At 43.5% G+C, this 21673-nt stretch overlaps 1 protein-coding gene across 1 annotated transcript in view; it reads left to right on the top strand.

Moving 5' to 3' along the window:
* Nucleotides 1-21673, top strand: part of FGD3 (FYVE, RhoGEF and PH domain containing 3) — a 372251-nt gene that overhangs the window by 291214 nt on the left and 59364 nt on the right. The window contains exons 11-13 of the mRNA XM_077452088.1: nt 5438-5530; nt 10432-10511; nt 15641-15671. Of these exons, the coding sequence (XP_077308214.1) occupies nt 5438-5530; nt 10432-10511; nt 15641-15671 (204 nt within the window). The remainder of the gene's footprint in view (nt 1-5437; nt 5531-10431; nt 10512-15640; nt 15672-21673) is intronic.

A 21673-nucleotide genomic window follows, 5' to 3' on the forward strand; every position in this document is an offset into this window, starting at 1 on the left:
TTCCTCCTGATGAAAACTATTTATCAGTTGAAACGAATGGAGGTTCTCTTGTTGCCATCTGAATGACACCTTAGTGGATGGAACTTCATATGATGCAGAGCTTTACTGATGCATTATCTGTTATATACTCTTGATGTATGGTCATTTTTAATGAGTAGCTGTTTGTTTGTCTGCGTCAATGGGCACAATTAATCTAATGGGAGCTCTAATGAGGATAATTACAGGGTCTGCATCCCTTCAGATGGGATTTCCCTTTGGGGGTATCAATAAAAATGCAATTTTTGTTGCAGGGGATGCTCAAAATTGAATTTGTATATTGGTGCAGACTTCTGGGAGAATCAGTAAGCCAATCACGCAAGTAGGAAATTACATATCTTGGGGGGGGGGGGCGTACTCTACATCATCTGTGTAAAGAACACCTTCAGGTAGCCATATTGCCATAACATTTTACAGAAAATTACATCGTTGCAGAGTTAAATTTTTTAATAACATTCAATTACAATATGACTTGAGTCAAAATTGTATACGATATATATATATATATATATATATATATATATATATATATATATATATATATATATATATATATATATATATATATATATATATATATTATATTATTTATTTATTTTTTTTGCTAATTTTTTACCCAAGAAGTGGAGTTACCCTTTAAGACTACCCAGGTAAAGGGGAACTACAAGCTACAGGCTGCTGGGGTATGTTGACTTTTAGCATACAACATTTAGTTAATTCGGCATCTTGAGAAAGATTGCCTCTACAAGTCCTTCTGTCTCCTCCTGTATATATTTTCAGGACTCGTAGTGATAAGAACCATCAGAGGTGTTAAATTAATTTAGTGCTTTGAGAATTGGGTTGAAAAACGAATTCTGTGTTATAGCCCCTTTGAGGTTTCTTTACCTTGTGTAATGGCTGCCATTATATCTGCAAAAGTTCAATGAAACCATCTGAAGCAAAAGACGGTACAGAAAAAGGCAATGCGCTTAAACAGATGGTGCCGAGCACAAATGTTGGGGGAAGGGAATTCTTCTAAAAAGTTGAGTATTTCTTTCTATAATCTTGCAGGAGTTTGAAGGGAATTTATAGTCTGCCTTTTTTTTTCTTCTTAGAAATGCTTGTGAAGCAATATGCTTTATTGGAATAAGCTTATCATTGCGATTTAATGTTTTGAAATCGTGCTCCTAGCAAATGTGAATTTGCATAGGGGAAGTACATGTATATCTTAACCATTTCAGCCCCGGAAGGATTTACCCCCTTTCTGACCAGAGCACTTTTTGCGATTCGACACTGCGCCATTTTAACTGACAATTGTGCGGTCGTGCGACGCTGCACCCAAAAAAAATTGACGTCCTTTTTTTCTCCACAAGTAGAGCTTTCTTTGGTTGGTATTTGATCTCACCTGCGTTTTATTTTTTTTTGCGTTATAAACAAAAAAACAGTGGCAATGCAATATTTTTTACTCTTTGCTATAATAAATATCCCCCAAAAATATACAAAAAATGTTTTTCCCCTCAGTATATACAGATATGTATTCTTCTACATATTTTTGGTAAACAAAAATCGCACTAAGCGTATATTGATTGGTTTGCACAAAAGTTATAGCGTCTACAAACTATGGGATATTTTTATGGATTTTCTTTTTTTTTTTTTTTTTTTTTTTTTTTGTAGTAACAGCAGCGATCAGCAATGTTTAGTGGGACACTGACATTGCAGCAGACAAATTGGACACCTAACTGACACTTTTGACACTTTTTTGGGGACTAGTGGTCAGTGCTAAAAAAAAAAATGCACTGTTGCTGTACTAATGACACTGGCAGGGATGGGGTTAACATCAGGGGTGATCAAAGGGTTAAGTGTGTGCTTATACGATTAAGCTTTGACATAAAAAAAAACTGGAAGCTGATTGGTTTCTGTGCAGAGCTTCACCAGATTGTGCGCTCTCCGGTTTGAATAAATCAACCCCCTTGAGATAACACAGGAAGTGTGGAGAGGACACTGAACACCTCTTAATTGCTGACGTGATCCACAGGTAGTTTTTTTTTTTTTTTTTGCACTTTTTGAACAGATGTAACAAAATGCGTACCAAAAGGTGTCAAGTAGAAGAAGGTTTGTGTTAAGCGTTTACATACAGTTTAAGTTTTTATGGTATCTATTGCTTTTTTCTGACCTTTTTATTCCTGTGACACCAGGGTAAGAAATAAAGATAATAGGGGTCACAGAACAGGAAGAGACAGACAGCAATAGAAATTGCAATGAGGCGTTAAGCTTTCCCCACTCTACTATGAGGACTCATTCACACTAGCGCCCTCGCATGGTATGTGCACCATTTAGAGAACACTTAGCATTTTCTCAATAATAGCAAAGCGTTTTCTAATTGGATAAGGGGGGTAGGTGGAGCAGTGGCATCAAGATTTCCACCTCGTGCATGCAAAGAACACTTCTAATTAATTGAGAAAATATAAAGTGTCCTCTGAATGGTGCCCGTGCCAAGGGGCCATTATCCTGTGTTCAATTATAGGTGGCAGCACAGTGGTGTAGTGGTTAGCACTCTCACCTAGCAGTAAAAAGGGTGGCTGGTTCGAATCCCAACCACGACACTACCTGCCTGGAGTTTGCATGTTCTCCCTGTGCCTGCGTGGGTTTCCTCCAGGTACTCTGGTTTCCTCCCACACTCCAAAGACATGCAGGTAGGCCAAATGGCTTCTGTCCAAAATTGGCCCTAGTATATGAATGGGGACCTTGGCTCGTGGGCTCCTTGAGGGTAGGGACTGATGTGAGTGTACAATGTACAGGGATAGGGACAATTGTAGACACTCACTCAGGTTGAACTGGATGGACTGGTGTCTTTATTCAACCTTACTAACTATGAAACTAATTGGCAATAGTGCAGCTGTATGGCACAGTAGCTAGAAGCTAGCAGCAATCACTGTAGTAACAGTACCTACCGTGGGTATAGAAAAGAATCTCCTCCCTTTAAAATAATCACATTTTGTTGCTTTGCAGCCTGTAATGACAACGGACACAGTTTTTGTTTTATCCAGCTGTATCTACGCAGTACTACTTATAACATTCAAGTGAAAGATATAACACCGTGTCAGAAAAAATAATCAAAAACCAAATCACTGAGTTGGAAAAAGGATCACCCCCCTTGTGCCAGTATTTTGTTAAACCACCTTTTGCTTTAATTACAGCCTTTAGTCTGTTGGGATATGTCTCTACTAACTTTGCACGACTAGACTTTACAATATTTGCCCAATATTCTTTGTAGAACTGCTCAAGTTCAGTTAAATTTGATGGTGATCGTTTGTGGACTGAAGTCATTCCACAGATTTTTAATGGGGTTTGTGGAAATTTTTTGATATTTTGTCACATGCACGCAATGACCACTCTTTGTCATAAATTCCTGCAACTGCTTCAGAGTTGCTGTAGGCCTCTTGGTAGCCTCTCAGACCTGACCAGTTTCCTCCTGGCTCTTTCATCCAGTTTGGAGCACCGTCCTGATCCAGGGAGGGTCTGTGTTGTACCAAATACCTTCCACTTCTTCATAATAGACTTCACTGTGCTTCTACGCATTGATAAAGCCTTTTACATGTTTTTGTTTCCATCTCCTGACTTGTGACTGTCCACAAATTTATATTGGCGATCTTTTGACAGTGCCTGCCACCCATAGTTGATTGTTTGTTTGCTTCAGTTGCACTACTAGGCACTAACATTAAAATGACCACAGCTTATTACAGTTGAAAGTCCAATGGCTTTGTGTGCCATTGAGAAGGTGATTAGCTACATTTGACTGAGTTTACAAGTAATTTTTAGGAGGGGGTGATCCTTTTCCAACTCAGGGTTTTGTTTTTCATTAAAAAAAAACTGACGTTGTTGTTAGATCTTTTACTTGGTTGTTATAAGTTGCAATGAGTATATACAGCTGGATAAAACAAAAACTGTGTCTGACTTCATTTCAGGCTGCAAAGCAACAAAATGTGAATATTTTAAAGGGGGGTGAGTCTTTCCTATACCCACTGTACTACAGTAATTTCCAGATTCCAAGGGGACCCCACAGGTATGGATCAAGCTGGATCAATGGAACTATATAAAAATTCCATATCTGGAATTCAGATGTAAACCAGTGAATTTTCTATTATCAGAAGACCATTTAAACCTTGTCACAGCTGTAGCAGATCACCTATACCTGATTCTTCTTTTTACCTTGTAAACACCATCACCTATTTTTGCACTGCTGTGCATCAGTAAAACATATCTTAAGAAACTATTGTATTTCTATCATATTTTAGAATGGAAATTGCATATTTTGCATATATTTCATACTTCAATAGAGCATACATTTTTAATATTTTATTATGTTTCAAATATGAAATATACAGCTTATGAATATTTTATATTTATCACTTGCAGCTAGCAGGGAGTGAGATATCTCTACAAGACCTTTCTACTGCTTTTTTGCGAAATAGAACTTAATGATTCAACCGTAGAACACATCCCTTTTCCAAAAGCATTGTCTCTAATAATTGGAACTCCAGCCAAAACATTTTTTTTTTTGGCTTGGAATAGAATGGGGAAGGCTTTTATGATAATTGGCACCATCTAGTGGCAAAATGTGGTATTTTACGTTTTAAATCAATGAAAAACATTTCATCAGCAAAGGAAATAGCCATTTGTTGGACATTTGTTTGTTGGCCTATTCACAAAGAAGGAATCTACATGCACTTTCACAGGGTATATTGCTATGGAATTATATATATATAAATAAAAATGATGTATTATGTATGTATGTCCCTTGGTGTTTATCAAGCAATGTTTCTTCCTAAGGCCGCGTACACACGGGCGGATTGTCTGTCCAACTTAGTCCACTGAACCGTGTTTCAGCGGACAATCCGCTCGTGTGTGGGCTTCAGGGGACTTTTTCAGCGGACTTTTTCAGCAGACTGTCTGACGAACAAAGTCTTACGGAATTTCCGAAATTTTGTCCGTTCAAACTTGGTTTTGTCCGTCCAAACTTGGTTTCAGCGGGCAGTCCGCTCGTGTGTAGGCAAGTTGGACGAACGAAGTATGGCGCATGCTCAGAAAGGATTTACACGGCCGAAGGTTGCATTGCAGTGTATAGGACGTCGTTTTTCTAGTCCCGTCGTACGTGCTGTACACGTCATCGCGCACGCTTTCAGCGGACTGTCTGCTCATCGTGTGTGGTCAAGTCCGTTCATGCAAATTTTGAACGGACTGTCTGTCGGATTGTCCGACGAACTTAGTTGGGCAGACAATCCGCCCGTGTGTACGCGGCCTTAGAATTATGAACCATCCAGCACTTGTTGCCAGAGCACAATTTAAGAACCATTGTTTTAGACCATGAAAGACGTAATAACAGGAAACTCATCCATGATTCTGTTTTTGTGTTCTGTTCTAGTTTAACAGCATGATGCTATACTGCGTTCCAAAACTCAGGTTGATGGGACAGAAGTTCAGTGTACGGGAAAAGATTGACATTGCTGGAATTCAGGCAAGTATGGAAGCAACACGATACCTGTGTCTATTGTTTTTCTAGATTGCTTTTCCGGGTGGCTCTGCAGCCCAAAACCTGTTTGAAATTCAGCCAGTTCAGCAGGGACCAGCTAAATTTCGATCCATGTATGGGCAGCCTGATAGTACACAAGTCAACACACCATTCAGCACAACCAGTCGGATTTATCTATATGCAATTACTGCCAGCTGCTATAGCCACTAGCAGTAATCAATATATTCTGCCGGCCGGGAAGGCTCCCCTCCACCAGCAGATTATAATAGCGCTGTGCAAGGTAATGGGAAGGATGGAAAATTGAGTCATCCTATGGCTTTCTTAAAAACTCCATGTGTTGTCAACCTAGACGAAACAGTTGCATCTTTGTGTGTGGCTAAAGCTGTCCATTCACTGATCCAATTTTAGCCGGTCCAGCAGGGACTCTCTGAATTTCAATCAGTGTGTGGCCTCTACCACTTGACAGAAGTTGGTTGAGTGACATGTTGAAAAATTTTGCACGGATCAGTGGCTGCAGCCAACCAGTGTTAATTTTGTTAAAGCGGGAGTCTGCCGTTTTTTTTTTTTTTTTTTAAAAGCCAGCAGCTACAAATACTGCAGCTGCTGACTTTTAAAATAATGACACTTACCCGCCCAGTGCGCCCGCGATGTCGGCACCCGAAACCGATCTCTCTATCGTCTCTCGGGTGCTGCTGCCGCCATCTTGGGTATGGGAATCAGGAAGTGGCGCCTTGCGGCTTCATTTCCCGGTTCCCTACTGCGCATGTGCGAGTCGCGCTGCACAATAAGGATGGTCCCCACTGTCTCTGGGATCCATGTGTTTCCCAGCAGGCAGCGGGGGACCTTCGGAAAGGGGCGTAGATTCTGCGGAAAGGGGGCGTAGCTTCTGCAGAAGCTACGCCGGAAGTGGGTGCAGATACCTGTACTGTACAGGTACCTGCACCCCCCTCCCCCCTGAAAGGTGCCAATTGTGGTGCCGGAGGGGGGGAGGGTTCCAATGAGCGGAAGCTCCACTTTAGGGTGGACCTCCGCTTTAAAGAAACCGTTTTCATCTGTAGCATTTTTACAGTGATGAAAACGAAACGAAAATTATACCACGTTTTTGTCCTCTGATGAAAACTATGACGAAAATCAATTCCGTTTTCGTTACTGAACGAAAAACCAAACAAAAATGTGAAGGGGGGGCGTTTACCCTCAGAACTTCTAGTTTCCACGAAGCTCCTGCTTTCTCTGGATGGAGCCCTGCGTTTGTAGATAGGAGGCTGTCTGCAGAAAGGTTAGACTATCAATGTCTGTTATGTGCAGCCTAAAGGGCGATGTTCTATTAGGATGGCGAGGGCTTGGCTGTGTAGTTAACCTTCTCACACACTGCCACACACTCACACTTCATACTGAAGGAGACCCTCTCCTTGTCAATAGGCTTCACAGCTTGTCCACTAGGGGAGAGCAGCACACTGTCTGATCTGTGCAGGATTAACTCTTTTGCTGCCAGAGCTGTTTTTGCACCCATGTATAAAAATGTAATCAATTTATAAAAACACCCTCCAAATATTATACATTTTCTTAAAGCAGACAAGTTCATGTAAATGTGCACTGCATGGTGGCATCATCATGCAAAGATTTATTTTATTTTATTTTTTTCTATTTTAACGTTACACTTCTGCCAAAAAAAAGCAATATTCTTGTAACGAAACTTGGTTTAATTTAAAGACCTTATATAATGACTAAATCTGTGTCACGTTCAAACCTTAATACCATAAATATCAATTTATTTGATTTTTCACTCAAGGAGTATATAAGGATTTTTGGAAATTGTAGAGAAATGGTTAAATAATGCATTACAATGTAACTAAACCAATTCGATTTCAGTCGACTAAAATGTGCTGGAGATTTAGTCGCCTAAATGCGACTAAAACAAAAACACTTGCAGAAGACTAAAACAGGACTAAAACTAAAATGCCATTGTAGTCCTAAGACTAAAACCAAATCAAAATTTGCTCCCAAAATTAACACTGCAGCCAACTGACCAGTGTATTTCAACAGCGGTGAAGGGAAGATTCCTCCATTCACCTAATTTGTGTGATTGGAGAAATCTGTTGGCTGAATGAAAAAGAAAACTAACTGTTTATGGCCAGCTATTGAGTCAGTATGCAATACCTAGATGTGACCAGCTTGAATACAATTGGATTCAATTGGATACAGTGTTCATGTACCAGGAAACCTTAAAGATGAATTTTACGTATGGCACCGCTACTACAGTGATTGCTGCTAGCTTCTGGGTTCCATGCCAAGTGGCTGTCCTGCTGCATTGTGCACACAAGAGGTCACTCACTTAGCATAGGCACCCTTCACAGATCACTTATTGGTGAACAGGCAGGGTGGTGATGTCATGTTCTCCACCTTGTCCAATCATTCATTGAGAAAATGCAAAAAAATCTGTGAATGGCACCCTTGCTGAGCAAATAACCTCCTGGCACAGGGCCGGGATGCTAGTGATGATCACTGTACTAGTGATGCTTCCTACAGTGATTTCCAGCTTCCCCAGGGATAGCCCAGGTATGGCACATGCATACCTACATAGTTCAAATCTGTCCAATGTAACATGCAAAAATATCCACACCTAAACATCAGGTTTTATTTAAGAATGTTCCATGTTGCTCCATAGCAGCCCATCATATTCCCATGTGAAAAGTAATGTTGAACTAGGGATCTAAGTGGTGAAGATAGGCAAAAAAGATAATGGCACAAGAATTAATGAGACCCCATAAAATCAACAACCAGAAATGAAGTTCTAAGCACAAGATAATGTGTACACACTACTACTGTCATTATTATACTGTAAAACGATAGATATTATAATTCAGGTCAAATGGTTAAGGCATCCTAAAGAATCCACTATTCTGTACTCCTACTCCTGGACTTCTCTGCTGCCTTTGACACAGTGAACCCCCCTCTTCTCAAAAAACAAAACAAAAAAACATGCCTTTTGATCTCCGTGACTGGACTCTTCACTGGTTCTCATCCTATTTATCCAACCACACCTTTAGCATTACTTACAATTCTACTTCCTCCTCTCCCTTTCTCTGTCGGCGTCCCCCAAGGTTCTGTTCTTGCACCTCTCTTATTCTCCATCTACACTTCCTCCCTGGTTCAGGTAATAGCCTCCCATGGCTTCCAATACTATCTCTATGCTGACGACACCCAAATCTATGTCTCTACCCCTCAGCTCATTCCTTCAGTCTCTTCGTGCATCACTAAGTTACTAAAAGAAAATAAGGACAGAGGGCGCATCAGCCTTGCATATTACCTTTGTAACACAAAATATATTATAAAAGTATTATACTCACAAACACGTTGGTAAAATCAAGCACGAAAAATATAAAAAGTCCATCCATAGCCTCGTCCTACGAGGATCCGCTGGCCAGTAGAACCAGGGTGGGGTATTAAAAGTCCAAAATGAGCTGACGCGTTTAAAGGCTGGTGTGCCCTCTGTCCTTATTTTCTCCCTGACCTGTTTAGAGTGGCAGCACAACTGATGCAGTGGTGTGATTTGTGGAGATTCCCCCACTTCTCGAATCAAACCCACAGCAACCTTTTAAGCGCAGGAGCATTTGTTTTTTATCACTAATTTACTAACAGACACATCAGCCTGGATGTCGCACCATTTTCTCAAACTCAGTCTATCCAAAACGGAGGTCGTGATTTTTCTTCCCCCACGTGCCCCATTCCCCTGATTTTCTCTGTCAAGATCAATAGCACTACTATCATCCCATCCATACATGCCAAGGTCCTAGGTGTAACCTTAGACTCTGAACTATACTTTCCGCCCCACATCCAAACATTTTTCAAATCTTGTTGCCTCAACCTCTCCAAAATATGCCCCTTCCTAACCAATGACACCACAAAGCTGCTAATTCACTCCCTGGTCATCTCTTGCTTCAACTACTGCAACTCACTGCTCACGGTATTACCTTTATATAGGCTATTGCCCCTTCAGTCCATCATGAATGCTGTTGCCAGGCTTATCCGCCTTACCACCTGCTCAGTGTCTGCTACCCCTCTCTGTCAATCACTCGATTGGCTTCCGCTCACCCAACAAATTAAATTCTAAATTCAAACAACTTATACAGCCATGCAAAACTCATCCCCCAGCTACATCACTAGCCTAGTCTCAAAATACCAGCCTACTCGTTCCCTTCGTTCCTCCTAAGACCTCCTGCTCTCTAGTTTCCAGGCTCCCATTGTCGCCTCCAGTACATTTCCAAAGCCTCTCCTATCCTATCCTATGGAACGCCCTACCCCAATCAGTCCGACTATCTCCTAATATGTTTTCTTTTAGACGATCCCTGAAAACCCTTCTCTTCAGAGAAGCCTATTCTACCTTCACCTAACAACTGTACTTTAATTTTCCTCCTAGATTGTAAGCTCTAATGAGCAGGGAGGGCCTTCTGATTCCCCCGTTATTGAATTGCATATAAGTGTACTGTGTGCCCTCATGTTGTAAAGCCCTACGCAAACTGCTGGTGCTATATAAATCCTGTATTATAATAATAATCCTCTCCTCTTTTTACCTGTCCTAGAAGTGACCAGTTTCCAGATCTACCTGACATTGGTTGGAGGGTGACAGGTTTCAGAGATCTCTGTGCACCTGTATAATATGCCCAGTCTGTTCAACCCTAGCCCAGTCATTGTTCAACCCTAGCCCAGTCATACATATGTTTGAATCTGATTGGCTGCAGAGAAACAATGACTGTTCATATTAGTAACCCTTTGGTAAATGAGTTAATTTATGCCTATATTTTACAGCAGGGATAGCACAAGAAAGCAGCTGTTAATAATATCTTATTATTGGCAAGAAAATTATAACTGTCTTTAATTCTTTCCAGGTCCAGGAAATTGTAAAACCAAACTCATCTCATACTTTTCTGATAACGGGGAAGAAGCGGTCACTAGAACTGCAAGCCAGGTATTGTCTTCTTGATATTCTTTAACATCTATTCCCAAAAAATATATGTACAGTGCCTTGAAAAAGTATTCACACCCCTTGAAATTTTCCACATTTTGTCATGTTACAACCAAAAACGTCAATTTATTTTATTGGAATTTTATGTGATAGACCAACACAAAGTGGCACATAATTGTGAAGTGTTAGGAAAATGATAAATGGTTTTCGTTTTTTTTTTTTTTTTTTTTTTAAGTGTGGCGTGCATTTGTATTCAGCCCTCTTTACTTTGATACTGCTAACTAAAATCTAATAGAACCAATTGGCTTCAGAAGTCGCCTAATTAGTAAATGGAGTCCACCTTTGTGTTTGTAATTAAATCACATTATAAATACAGCTCTTCTGTGAAGCCCTCAGAGGTTTATTAGAGAACCTTAGTGAACAAACAGCATCATGAAGGCCAAGGAACACACCAGACAGGTCAGGGATAAAGTTGTGGAGAAGTTTAAAGCAAAGTTAGGTTATAAAAAAATATCCCAAGCTTTGTACCTCTCACAGAGCACTGTTCAATCCATCATCTGAAAATGGAAAAAGTGTGGCACAATTGCACACCTACCAAGACATGGCCGTCCACCTAAACTGGCAGGCTGGACAAGGAGAGCATTAATCAGAGAAGCGGCCAAGAGGCCCATTTGCAGTTTGCATAAGAAGTCCCATTTGCAGTTTGTGACAAGCCATGTGGGGGACATGTTTTGAAAGAAGGTGCTCTATTCCAATGAGACCAAAATTTTACTTTTTGGCCTAAAAGCAAAACGCTATGTGTGGCGGAAAACTAACACTGCGCATTACCTGACACCATCCCCACCGTGAAACATGGTGGTGGCAGTGTCATGTTGTAGGGATGCTTTTATTCAACAGGGACAGAGAAGCTGGTCAGAGTTGATGAGAAGATGGATGGAGCCAAATACAGGTCAATCTTAGAAGAAAACCTGTTATAGTCTGCAAAAGACTTGAGACTGGGGCGGAGGTTCATCTTCCAGCAGAACGACCCTAAACATACAGCCAGAGCTACAATGGAATGATTTGGATCAAAGCATATTCATGTGTTAGAATGGCCCTGTCAATGTCCAGACCTAAATCCAATTTAGAATCTGTGCCAAAACTTGAAAATTGCTGTTCAGACACTCTCCATCCATTCTGACTATTTTGCAAAGAATGGGCAAACATTTCACTCTCTAGATATGCAAAGCTGGTAGAGACATCCACAAAAGGACTTGCAGCTGTAATTGCAGCAAAAGGTGGTTCTATAAAGTATTGAGAGAGTATTGAAAATGTCAAGGGGTATGAATACTTTTTCAAGGCACCCCTCTCATAATATGTCACAAAACAAAACTTGATGTGAAAACCTGATTGCACTAAATGACATACAGATACAGCTACATAATTGAGAATCTCCCTTAAAGGGGTATAAATGCCTACATATACACACTGAAATGACTAGGTTCATGTGATACACAGAATGGACACCCAGTGGCGTAGCTAGCACATCTGGCACCCGGGGAAGGACTTTTTTTTTTTTGCACCCCCCCCCCAAGAAAAATTGTATGTGGCAATATAGCGGCACCACGCCAAAACTGTGGGTGTGGACAGAATGCATCCACAGTGGGAAGGGCTTAAAGGGCCATATGCCTTAATGACTGTGCCACAAGCGAGTATGTATCAGTAAAAACCTCAGTATACTTATTTTAATAAAATAAAACTGTTCTGTTGCATATCCTTTACTACACACAGCTAGAAAGTGATAATAAAGTCTTGTTTTTTTGTTTGTTTTCCTAAATAATAAACATGTTCTACTTGCCTGCTCTGTGTAATTGTTTTGCACAAGAATGGGCTGTACTAAGAATGCAGGGAACAACCAAACAGTACTGTACTTCTGTCCCCATTTATGTTGTGAACTCACCCTCCAGGACCAGGCAGGCTCTTCCTCAGTCCAGGCGTTAAATCCATGCCCTCTTCTTGAAGCTGGAAGGTCCTTCAGGCACCCTCTTTCCTAGTCCAGAGGGCCTCCACGATCCTCCTCTCATAGTCCAGGGCCTCCAGACACCTGCTGCCCTAGTCCAGGGCCTCCATACACCTCCTCTCCTAATCTGGGACCTAAAGGCACCCCCTCACCTAGTCCAGTATCTCCCTTGTCCTTCACCTATCCAGGGGCCATTTCATATCCACACCATTTCTTAGTCATTGGCATCCCCTGCGTCCACCCCCTATTCCAGGGCCTACTCTGCACTCCTCTGCTACTCCATGACTTCCTTTACAGCCCATCCCAAAATAAGGGGCTTCCTTGCACCCTGCTCACTGAATCCATGTCCTTTATCAATCCCACTTTTCAAGTCCAGGGCCTCCTCTGCACCCCCCCCCCCCTCCATCCATGTCCTTTATCAACCCCACTTTTCAAGTCCAGGGCCTCCTCTGCACCCCCCCATCCAGGTCCTTTATCAACCCCACTTTTCAAGTCCAGGGCCTCCTCTGCGCCCCATCTTCAGCCCAGGGCCTCCTCTGCACCCCCTCATCCAGGTCCTTTATCAACTACACTTTTCAAGCCCTCCTCTGCTTCCCCCAGCCCAGGGCCTCCTCTGCACCCCCCCCAACCCAGGGCCTCCTCTGCACCCCCCCAACCCAGGGCCTCCTCTGCACCCCCCAACCCAGGGCCTCCTCTGTACCCCCCCAACCCAAGGCCTCCTCTGTACCCCCCCAACCCAAGGCCTCCTCTGTACCCCTCCAACCCAGGGCCTCCTCTGTACCCCCCCCAGCCCAGGGCCTCCTCTGTACCCCCCCCAGCCCAGGGCCTCCTCTGTACCCCCCCCAGCCCAGGGCCTCCTCTGTACCCCCCCCAGCCCAGGGCCTCCTCTGTACCCCCCCCAGCCCAGGGCCTCCTCTGCGCCCCCCCAGCCCAGGGCCTCCTCTGCACCCCCCCCAGCCCAGGGCCTCCTCTGCACCCCCCCACACCAGCGCCTTCTCTGCACCCCCCCCACACCAGGGCCTCCTCTGCACCCCCCCCCCCACACCAGGGCCTCCTCTGCATCCCCCCCACACCAGGGCTTCCTCTGCACCCCCCCCACACCAGGGCTTCCTCTGCACCCCCCCACACCAGGGCTTCCTCTGCACCCCCCCCCCCACACCAGGGCTTCCTCTGCACCCCCCCCACACCAGGGCTTCCTCTGCACCCCCCCCCACAACAGGGCTTCCTCTGCACCCCCCCCCCACACCAGGGCTTCCTCTGCACCCCCCCCCACACCAGGGCTTCCTCTGCACCCCCCCCCCCCCCACACCAGGGCCTCCTCTGCATCCCCCCCACACCAGGGCTTCCTCTGCACCCCCCCCCCCCCCCACACCAGGGCTTCCTCTGCACCCCCCCCACACCAGGGCCTCCTCTGCATCCCCCCCCACACCAGGGCTTCCTCTGCACCCCCCCCCCCACACCAGGGCTTCCTCTGCACCCCCCCCCCACACCAGGGCTTCCTCTGCACCCCCCCCCACACCAGGGCTTCCTCTGCACCCCCCCCCCCACACCAGGGCTTCCTCTGCACCCCCCCCCCCCCCCCCACACCAGGGCTTCCTCTGCACCCCCCCCCCCCACACCAGGGCTTCCTCTGCACCCCCCCCCCCCACATCAGGGCTTCCTCTGCACCCCCCCCCCCCCCACACCAGGGCTTCCTCTGCACCCCCCTCCCACACCAGGGCTTCCTCTGCACCCCCCTCCCACACCAGGGCCTCCTCTGCACCCCCCCCAGACCAGGGCCTCCTCTGCACCCCCAGCCCAAGGGCCTCCTCTGTACCCCATGCCTCAGCCCAGGGCCACCTCTGCACCCCACCCCCCCAGTCCAGGGCCTTCTTTGAACCCTCCCCTTCTCTGGGATGCTTCATGCAGAAAAGACATAGGCTGTTTGGGTACTGGGCAGGACTAGGAGGGAGACCCGCCTGTCCATTACACTTGATCGGGCAGCAGTGACACCCTTAGAACAGCCATTCCCAGTGCGGATGGTGGCTGCACCCCATAGATGGATCACCTGGGGCAGGCACCCCCCTAGTTTTGGCCCTGTGGACACCCCCCCTCTGTCAATGATCTGTTGTGTGCTGGAGGGGAGGGCTGTGTCCCAGGATTGCTGGGTATCTGCATAGACCAGCCTTTCTCAACCTTTTTACCTCATAGAAACCCTCAGGTCTCAGGGAACCCTTACAAAGAACAATTCATTGGTGGTTAGTAGAAAGAATACCGCTTGCATTGGTGTCTAGTAGGAAGAATGCCCCACTTAAAGTGCTGGTCAGAATGCAACCTTTACAGACGTCTAGAATGATCAATAGGTTCATGTATCTGCCTCTGCCAAGAAGTGTTGACCCTGGAACTATGCATGTGCCATATAATGGCAGGTCAGTCAACCAAAGCTCAGGGAACCCATAGCAACTTCTGGAGGAACCCTGGTTGAGAATGGCTGGCATACTGTCAAAAGTAACTCAAGCAGATAGTGGAAGAATGACAGAGCAGAGCAGAAATCACACTAGGTGCTTTAGATGAAGGAAAGTTCACAGTATGGAATAGTGTGTTTTGTTCATTTTTTTTATTTCATGAGTTTACAATCACTTTAAATATGTGCATGAAGTAGGAACATTCAAATCTGACAAGGGAAGCATGGATGGCATGTAAAAAAGCTTGCCCTAGCAGTATTAAGGTATATTGCCTTTGAAGATTGTCCCAGTTCAGCGAGTCCATGATGATGGAAATCAAACTGCCATATTCTGTCTATAAGGAAAACGTCTTATGTGGTACGTGTGTCTGCCAAGGAGCCAAGTGTCCCTGGAAAGTGGTTTGGCATTTGCATCAGCAGCTGTGTTGGCATAGTATGTTATATCAGACTAAAGCTCTGATAATTGTACATCTGCTGTGACACAAGGGTGAAGGTCTGGCATTCACTGCACAGTATTACAGTAACTTGTGTAATCAGCTGTTTTCACATAACTTATTTGTGTGTTAAGTGGACAGTTTAAACGCATTCATAAAAATGTACTAAGTGGTTTATCACAGATCAGTTTTTGTATTGTATATTATGTTTGAAATCTTCAAGTTAAATAACTTGGCTTGGTTTATCTCTCTGTAGGACTGAAGAGGAGAAAAGAGAATGGATCCAGGTAAGTACACCACCAATAAATGTTTATATAACCTTGGCATGCCAGACAATAGCTACTAGGAATTCTTTTAGTGTAGATAGATAGATAGTAATACACTACTCTTGTCTATATATCATTGAAAACATTCAAGCAGTAGAAATAACACTAAAGTCCCTGAAGTTATTAAAATATAGGCCTTTAGATAGCGTTATATGTTAAAGTTGAAGTATAAACTGAAAGGCTTATGTGAATGCTTTATTATTATTTACCTTCTTTTTTATGCTACTGCTGCTATTAAACCTGCATTAGCAATATTTTAGTACATTAAAAGCAATGATCCTAAAGTATATTTGGCAGAATAAGAAGCCAGGAATACAGTTTTTTCGGTATTGAGCAAGGATAAAATGCAAGGGGGTCCAGCTGTGCCAGATTTTAAAAGGTATTATTATAATGCTGTACTGTTTACATGATTGGTGGAGTGGACACGAAAGTTAAAGTGTTTTTTTAACACCCCCCCCCCCCCCCAAAAAAAAACAGATTTCCCTTAAAGCAGATTAAACTGTACAGTGCTTGTGCTGTTTAATCTTCCCCCCTCTAAACTGGAAAAAAAACTTCCCTGCCACTTCCCGTATCCCCCGCCCAGCGCTGACCATGAAAATCAGGGCTGCTGAGCCCTGACCACCGTAGTCAGTGTACGTCCCTCCATCATAAATGGTCACTTCCAACCCCTCTATTATAGCCTGGTATAGCACACTGTACATACCTTTTTATAAAAACTAGCGTTGTAAATGCAGATTTAGCGCGATCTTCAGGCCAGTCACGTGACTCTCGGACGGTTTCCAGGGCTACCGCAGGAGAGGCTGAGGTCTCCCAGCTGACAACAGAGGGAGATCTTGGCCCTTCCTGCAGAAGCCATGAATTGGAGCTGTAAAGTGGCCCCGAATCATGTGACCGGCCTGAAGATCGCTCTAAAGTCTCTTTTTTTTTTTTTTTTTTTTTTTTTTTTTTTTTTTTAGAAGACATGTACAGTGTGCTATGCCAGGCTCTAATAGAGGGGTGGCAGTGCTGTCTATAAATGGGTTCGCAAACACTTTAAGTGAAAAAAAGATGGGTAAAAATGGAAAACACGTTATGTAAAGCACCTTTGGACAAAGTTAAATGGATTCCACATCAGTATCAAATGTTAGATAAGGGGACAAAAGTTTAAACACGGAATGTATTGAGGGTTTGTGATTTTAATTTATAGACAAGCAAAATGGGAATGCAATTCACCATTATTATCACTAAGGCCGCGTACACACGCGGGGACTGTTCGCCCAACTTTGTCCGCTGAACAGTGTTTCGGCGGACAGTCCGCTCGTGTGTGGGCTTTCAGCGGACAGTTTCAGCGAACAGTCCGCTGAACAAGGTTTTTCGGAAATTCCGAAAAACTGTCCGCTGAAACTTTGTTTCAGCGAACAGTCCCCTCGTGTGTAGGCTTGTTCGTCAAACTAAGTTCCGCGCATGCTCAGAAAGGATTTACACGCCGAAAGTTATAATGCAGTGTATAGGACGTCGTATTTTTCGTCCCGTCGTACGTGCCGTTCACGTCATCGCGCACGGTTTCAGCAAACTGTTCGTTCGTCGTGTGTGGCCATGTCCGTCCATGCTAATTTTGAGCGGACTGTTTGCTGAAACTGTTTGACGGACAAAGTTGGGCGAACAGTCCCCGCGTGTGTACGCGGCCTTACAGAGACAAATTATTTTATGCCTGGAAAGGAGGCACTTTTTGGGGAATGGATTAAAGCTAAGAATGCACAACTGAAAGTTATTATGAAAGGAGGAAAGATGAAGGCTTCTTGGCTGAAACGTGTCGGAGTATAGCCTGTACTTGTGTACGCACGTAACTAATAAAGTACTTTTATTCAAGAACATCCAAGTTGCCAGCCTTCTTGATTCAAGGAAAGATATGTTCACGCCAGGAATTAAAGTGTTAGTAAACCCACAATAGTAAAATCAATCTGTATATGCAGTAAAGCATGCTCGTTAGACTCACTGTGGAACCTAAGGGGTTAATCCTCTGCATTGTGTAAAAAGACTGTTTGATCCCGTATGCACAGATCCTCCCTTTCTTGCATTGCCCCCAATACATGTCTGGATAAGACTGAGCATGTGCAGCCTGACTCCAGTAACTGTTTGATGTGTATTGCTAGAGAGTTGTTTTTTTTCTTGGGAGAGGGCATGTGATCAGCCCAGGGCCAATCAGCACTGTCCAGACAGAAGGTCAGGAGTCCTGTATCCTGATAGGGCAGCCAGTGCAGTAGTGAAACTCCTCCCTACAAGCTTTAACCAGACACTGATAGAAGACACAAGACTGCTATATATTGCTGATGAGAAAAGGTGTTTAGCAGTTTATATTGTTTATATTTACCAAATGTATTGTATTTCCATGTTCTGTGTACTGTGGGAGAGCAGATATAGTGAATGCAGGGTCCTATGTTTAGTAACATTTTATTGTCTGTCTGTTCCTAGTGATCAGGAACAGCGTTCTCTCTGTACTCCCAGTCAATCCACTCCCCCCACAGTTAGAAACACCTCCCTAGGACACACTTAACCCCTTTCTCGGCCCCTAGAGTTAACTCCTTCACTGCCAGTGTCATTTATACAGTGATCTTCGTGTTTTTTCACTTTAATGAAAAAATACTTGTCAGTGATCCCCCCCGTTTTACTTACCTAAACCCTCCAACTTGACCTGGTGGGGATGCGCTGTCTCTCTGTCTGGGGTTCCCGACTCTGGATAGATTGATAGCAGTGCAGCCATTGGCTCCTGCTGCTGTCATTCAAATTCAATGATGCAAGCGCCGGGGGCGGGGCCGAGTCCTGCATTTGGCCTCTATGGACGCTGTGAGCTGGACTCGGAAGCGTGCCCGCAAGGTAACCCACTTTTCCTAGGGGGTTAACAGATGTGGGGAGGAGGCGCATGAGCCACCGGGGGACCCCAGAAGAGCAGGTTCGGTGGCCACTCTGTGTAAAACGAGCTGCACAGTGGAGGTTTGAAATGTTTGTTATTTCTTCTTTTTTTCCTTTTTTTTTTTTTTTATTTACCTTTACAATCACTTTAAGGCACAAGAGTCATTTAATTGTGATAGATGATTGGCCGTATTTTCAGTCATTTTGAAGGAACTTTGCCACTGCCAATAAGAGCTGAAGAAAATTTACTTCGATTTGAACGCTTGTTTAATTCACAGGAGAAGTTAAAACATGGTTTCTCTCTGATCTATAAGATCCTTACTATGATGGCAGAACCTAAAATACTGCCATATGTGGAAAATGGGAAAAGAAATTAGGAGCACATATGAATGAACAACAGAAACAATATTGAGAATAGTACACAGTACAGCAGTAGATACAAACAAGATTGAAATACATTTTAACAACGTGCCAACCACTTTCTGCACATATACTGTGGCAAGACGGCTTGGCTGTGCAAACCGACGTACCTGTACGTCGGTCTGTTTATGTGGTAACAGCAGGCACGAGAGCCCGCCCACGGGTCCGGCAGACTCGGTGTCAGCCAGCCACCAGTAATCGTCGGAAAGAGGCAGAACGGGGATTTGCAAATGTAAACAAAGCAGATCCCCTTTCTGATGGGAGAGTACAGTGAGATTGTCTGTCTGTTCCTTGTGATCAGGAACAGCGTTCTCTCTGTACTCCCAGTCAATCCACTCCCCCCACAGTTAGAAACACCTCCCTAGGACACACTTAACCCCTTTCTCGGCCCCTAGAGTTAACTCCTTCACTGCCAGTGTCATTTATACAGTGATCAGTGGATATTTTTAGCTCTGAGCACTGTAATAATGTCACTTGTCCCAAAAAAGTGTCGAAAGTGTCCGATCTGTCCGCCAAAATGTCGCAGTCCTGGTAAAAATCGCTGATCATCTCCATTACTAGTAAAAAAAAATATATACGAATAAAAATGCCATAAATCTGTCCAATATTTTGTAGACGCTATAACATTTGTGCAAACCTTTTTTAGTGGATATGTATTATCGCAAAAAGTAAAAAATCTTGTTTTTCTTTTCAAATTTTGTCACTCTTTTGTTTATAGCGTAAAAAATGAAAACCGCAGAGGTGATCAAATACCACCAAAAGAAAGCTCTATTTGTGGGAAAAAGGACGTCTGTTTTGTTTGGGTGCAGTGTCGCACGACCGTGTAATTGTCAGTTAAAGTAACTTAATGTTGTATCGCAAAAAATGGCCTGGTCATTAAGGGGGTAAATCCTTCTGGGACTGAAGTGGTTAAATGTCTGGCAGGATGGTATATAACGCCTTCTAGGGCACATAAATATCAAGCAGAGAAGTGACGACTTTGTTGGAGAGGTTGTAAAATGAGGGACACAATGGCTCATCTATGGTAGGCATGTCCTAAAATACAGGGATTTAGGCGCAAAGTATTGCAACTGATGCAGGCGATCACGAGAGTAGATATGCCTGATGATCCATGGACTTGCCCATTCCACAGTAATAAGCATACAATAAAATAATATAAGAGCACGGTAATACCACATTTGATGAATGCGGTAAAAGGGCTGATCCCAAGATTTTGGCAGTCCAACAATAAGAGACTGGGTCAAAAGAGTAGAATACATTTACAATATGGATCGTCTGTACCAGAGCGGAGAGGATAAAGTGGAAACATTTTTTATATGGAAGGAGAGAGACAACAATATTAAAAGATGGAGAAAAACAAAACACATTAATATAAAGGTACGGTTCGGAGGAGTGGGGTGGTTGGTGAGTTAGGTAGGGAAACTGGGTAGATTGTTGTAAAAATGTGTGTTGAATCTGTTTTTATTCTTTGGTATACTGGAAATTTATAAAAAAATTATAATAATAAACAAATGTAGGCCATTAGATAGAATTATATGGTAAAGTTGACGTATAGACAGGCTTATGTGAATGCTTTAACATTATTTACTATCTTTTTATTTTATTTTTTATGCTATTGCTGATTAAACCTGTTTTTAATAATGGAAACCAGTCTCCCAAAGCAATATCTACATGGAAAGCTGACACTGCTGCCCCCTAGCCACTTTAGCATTGCCATTTGTGTCACCTTCCCACCTCTGTGCAGATTGCAATTTCTGCATAATACTGCTAACAGGATCAGTTATGCCATATCTGATGTGCTTTATTTCGAAAGAGGAAGGCTACGTGACCACTACTTTTTTTTACTGTAAAAGAGGACACGTCTTTCTTTTTTTTTTCTTTTGGAGATGTCTTTTTCCAGTGGGAGATTATACTACAAGGAAGGGTCATCTGTGGGGGGACAGGTAATCATTATAACTGGAGTCCAGTTTGATATAGTTACGTAGTTAGGAAGTTGGGTTAGAAAAAAAGTTCAATTGAATGCATCAAAGCAAAAGTTGTGCAGTCTTACTTTTTCCTTTAAAAATAGCCATAGCCTGAGAAGAAAAGCCTGTCCACTGGCAGCTTTGTGTAGAGAAGAACTCTAATGCCTCGTACACATGATTGGAAATTCGGCCAGCAAAAGACCGATGACAGCTTTTGGTCGGAAAATGCAACAGTGTGTATGCTCCATCGGACTTTTGCTGCCCGAATTCCCGCCAGTAAAAAATTGAGAGCAGTTTCTCTATTTGTCGGTCGGAAAAAGTTCCGATTGGAAATTCCGATCGTCTGTATAAATTCCGATGGGCAAAATTCCTACGCATGCTCGCAAACTATTTGACGCATGTTTGGAATCATTGAACTTCATTTTCTTAGCTCGTCGTAGTTTTGTACGTCACCGCGTTCTTGATGGCCGAAAGTTCAGAGAAATTTTGTGTGACCATGTGTATGCAAGCCAAGCTTGAGTGGAATTCCGTCGGAAAAACCATCCAAGTTTTTTCTGACGGAATTTCTGATCGTGTGTACAGGACATTACATTCTGCGTGGAAGCATTGGACTCCAACACGCCTTCTGCAAGTGAAGCCGGGTACACGCTCACTCAAAGTTGACTGTTTCAGCAGGGACCGGGCAACTTT

Source organism: Lithobates pipiens, unplaced genomic scaffold (assembly GCF_037356315.1).
Source record: "Lithobates pipiens isolate NorthernLeopardFrog02 unplaced genomic scaffold, aLitPip1_a1.2 Scaffold_23, whole genome shotgun sequence".
NCBI lineage: Eukaryota > Metazoa > Chordata > Amphibia > Anura > Ranidae > Lithobates > Lithobates pipiens.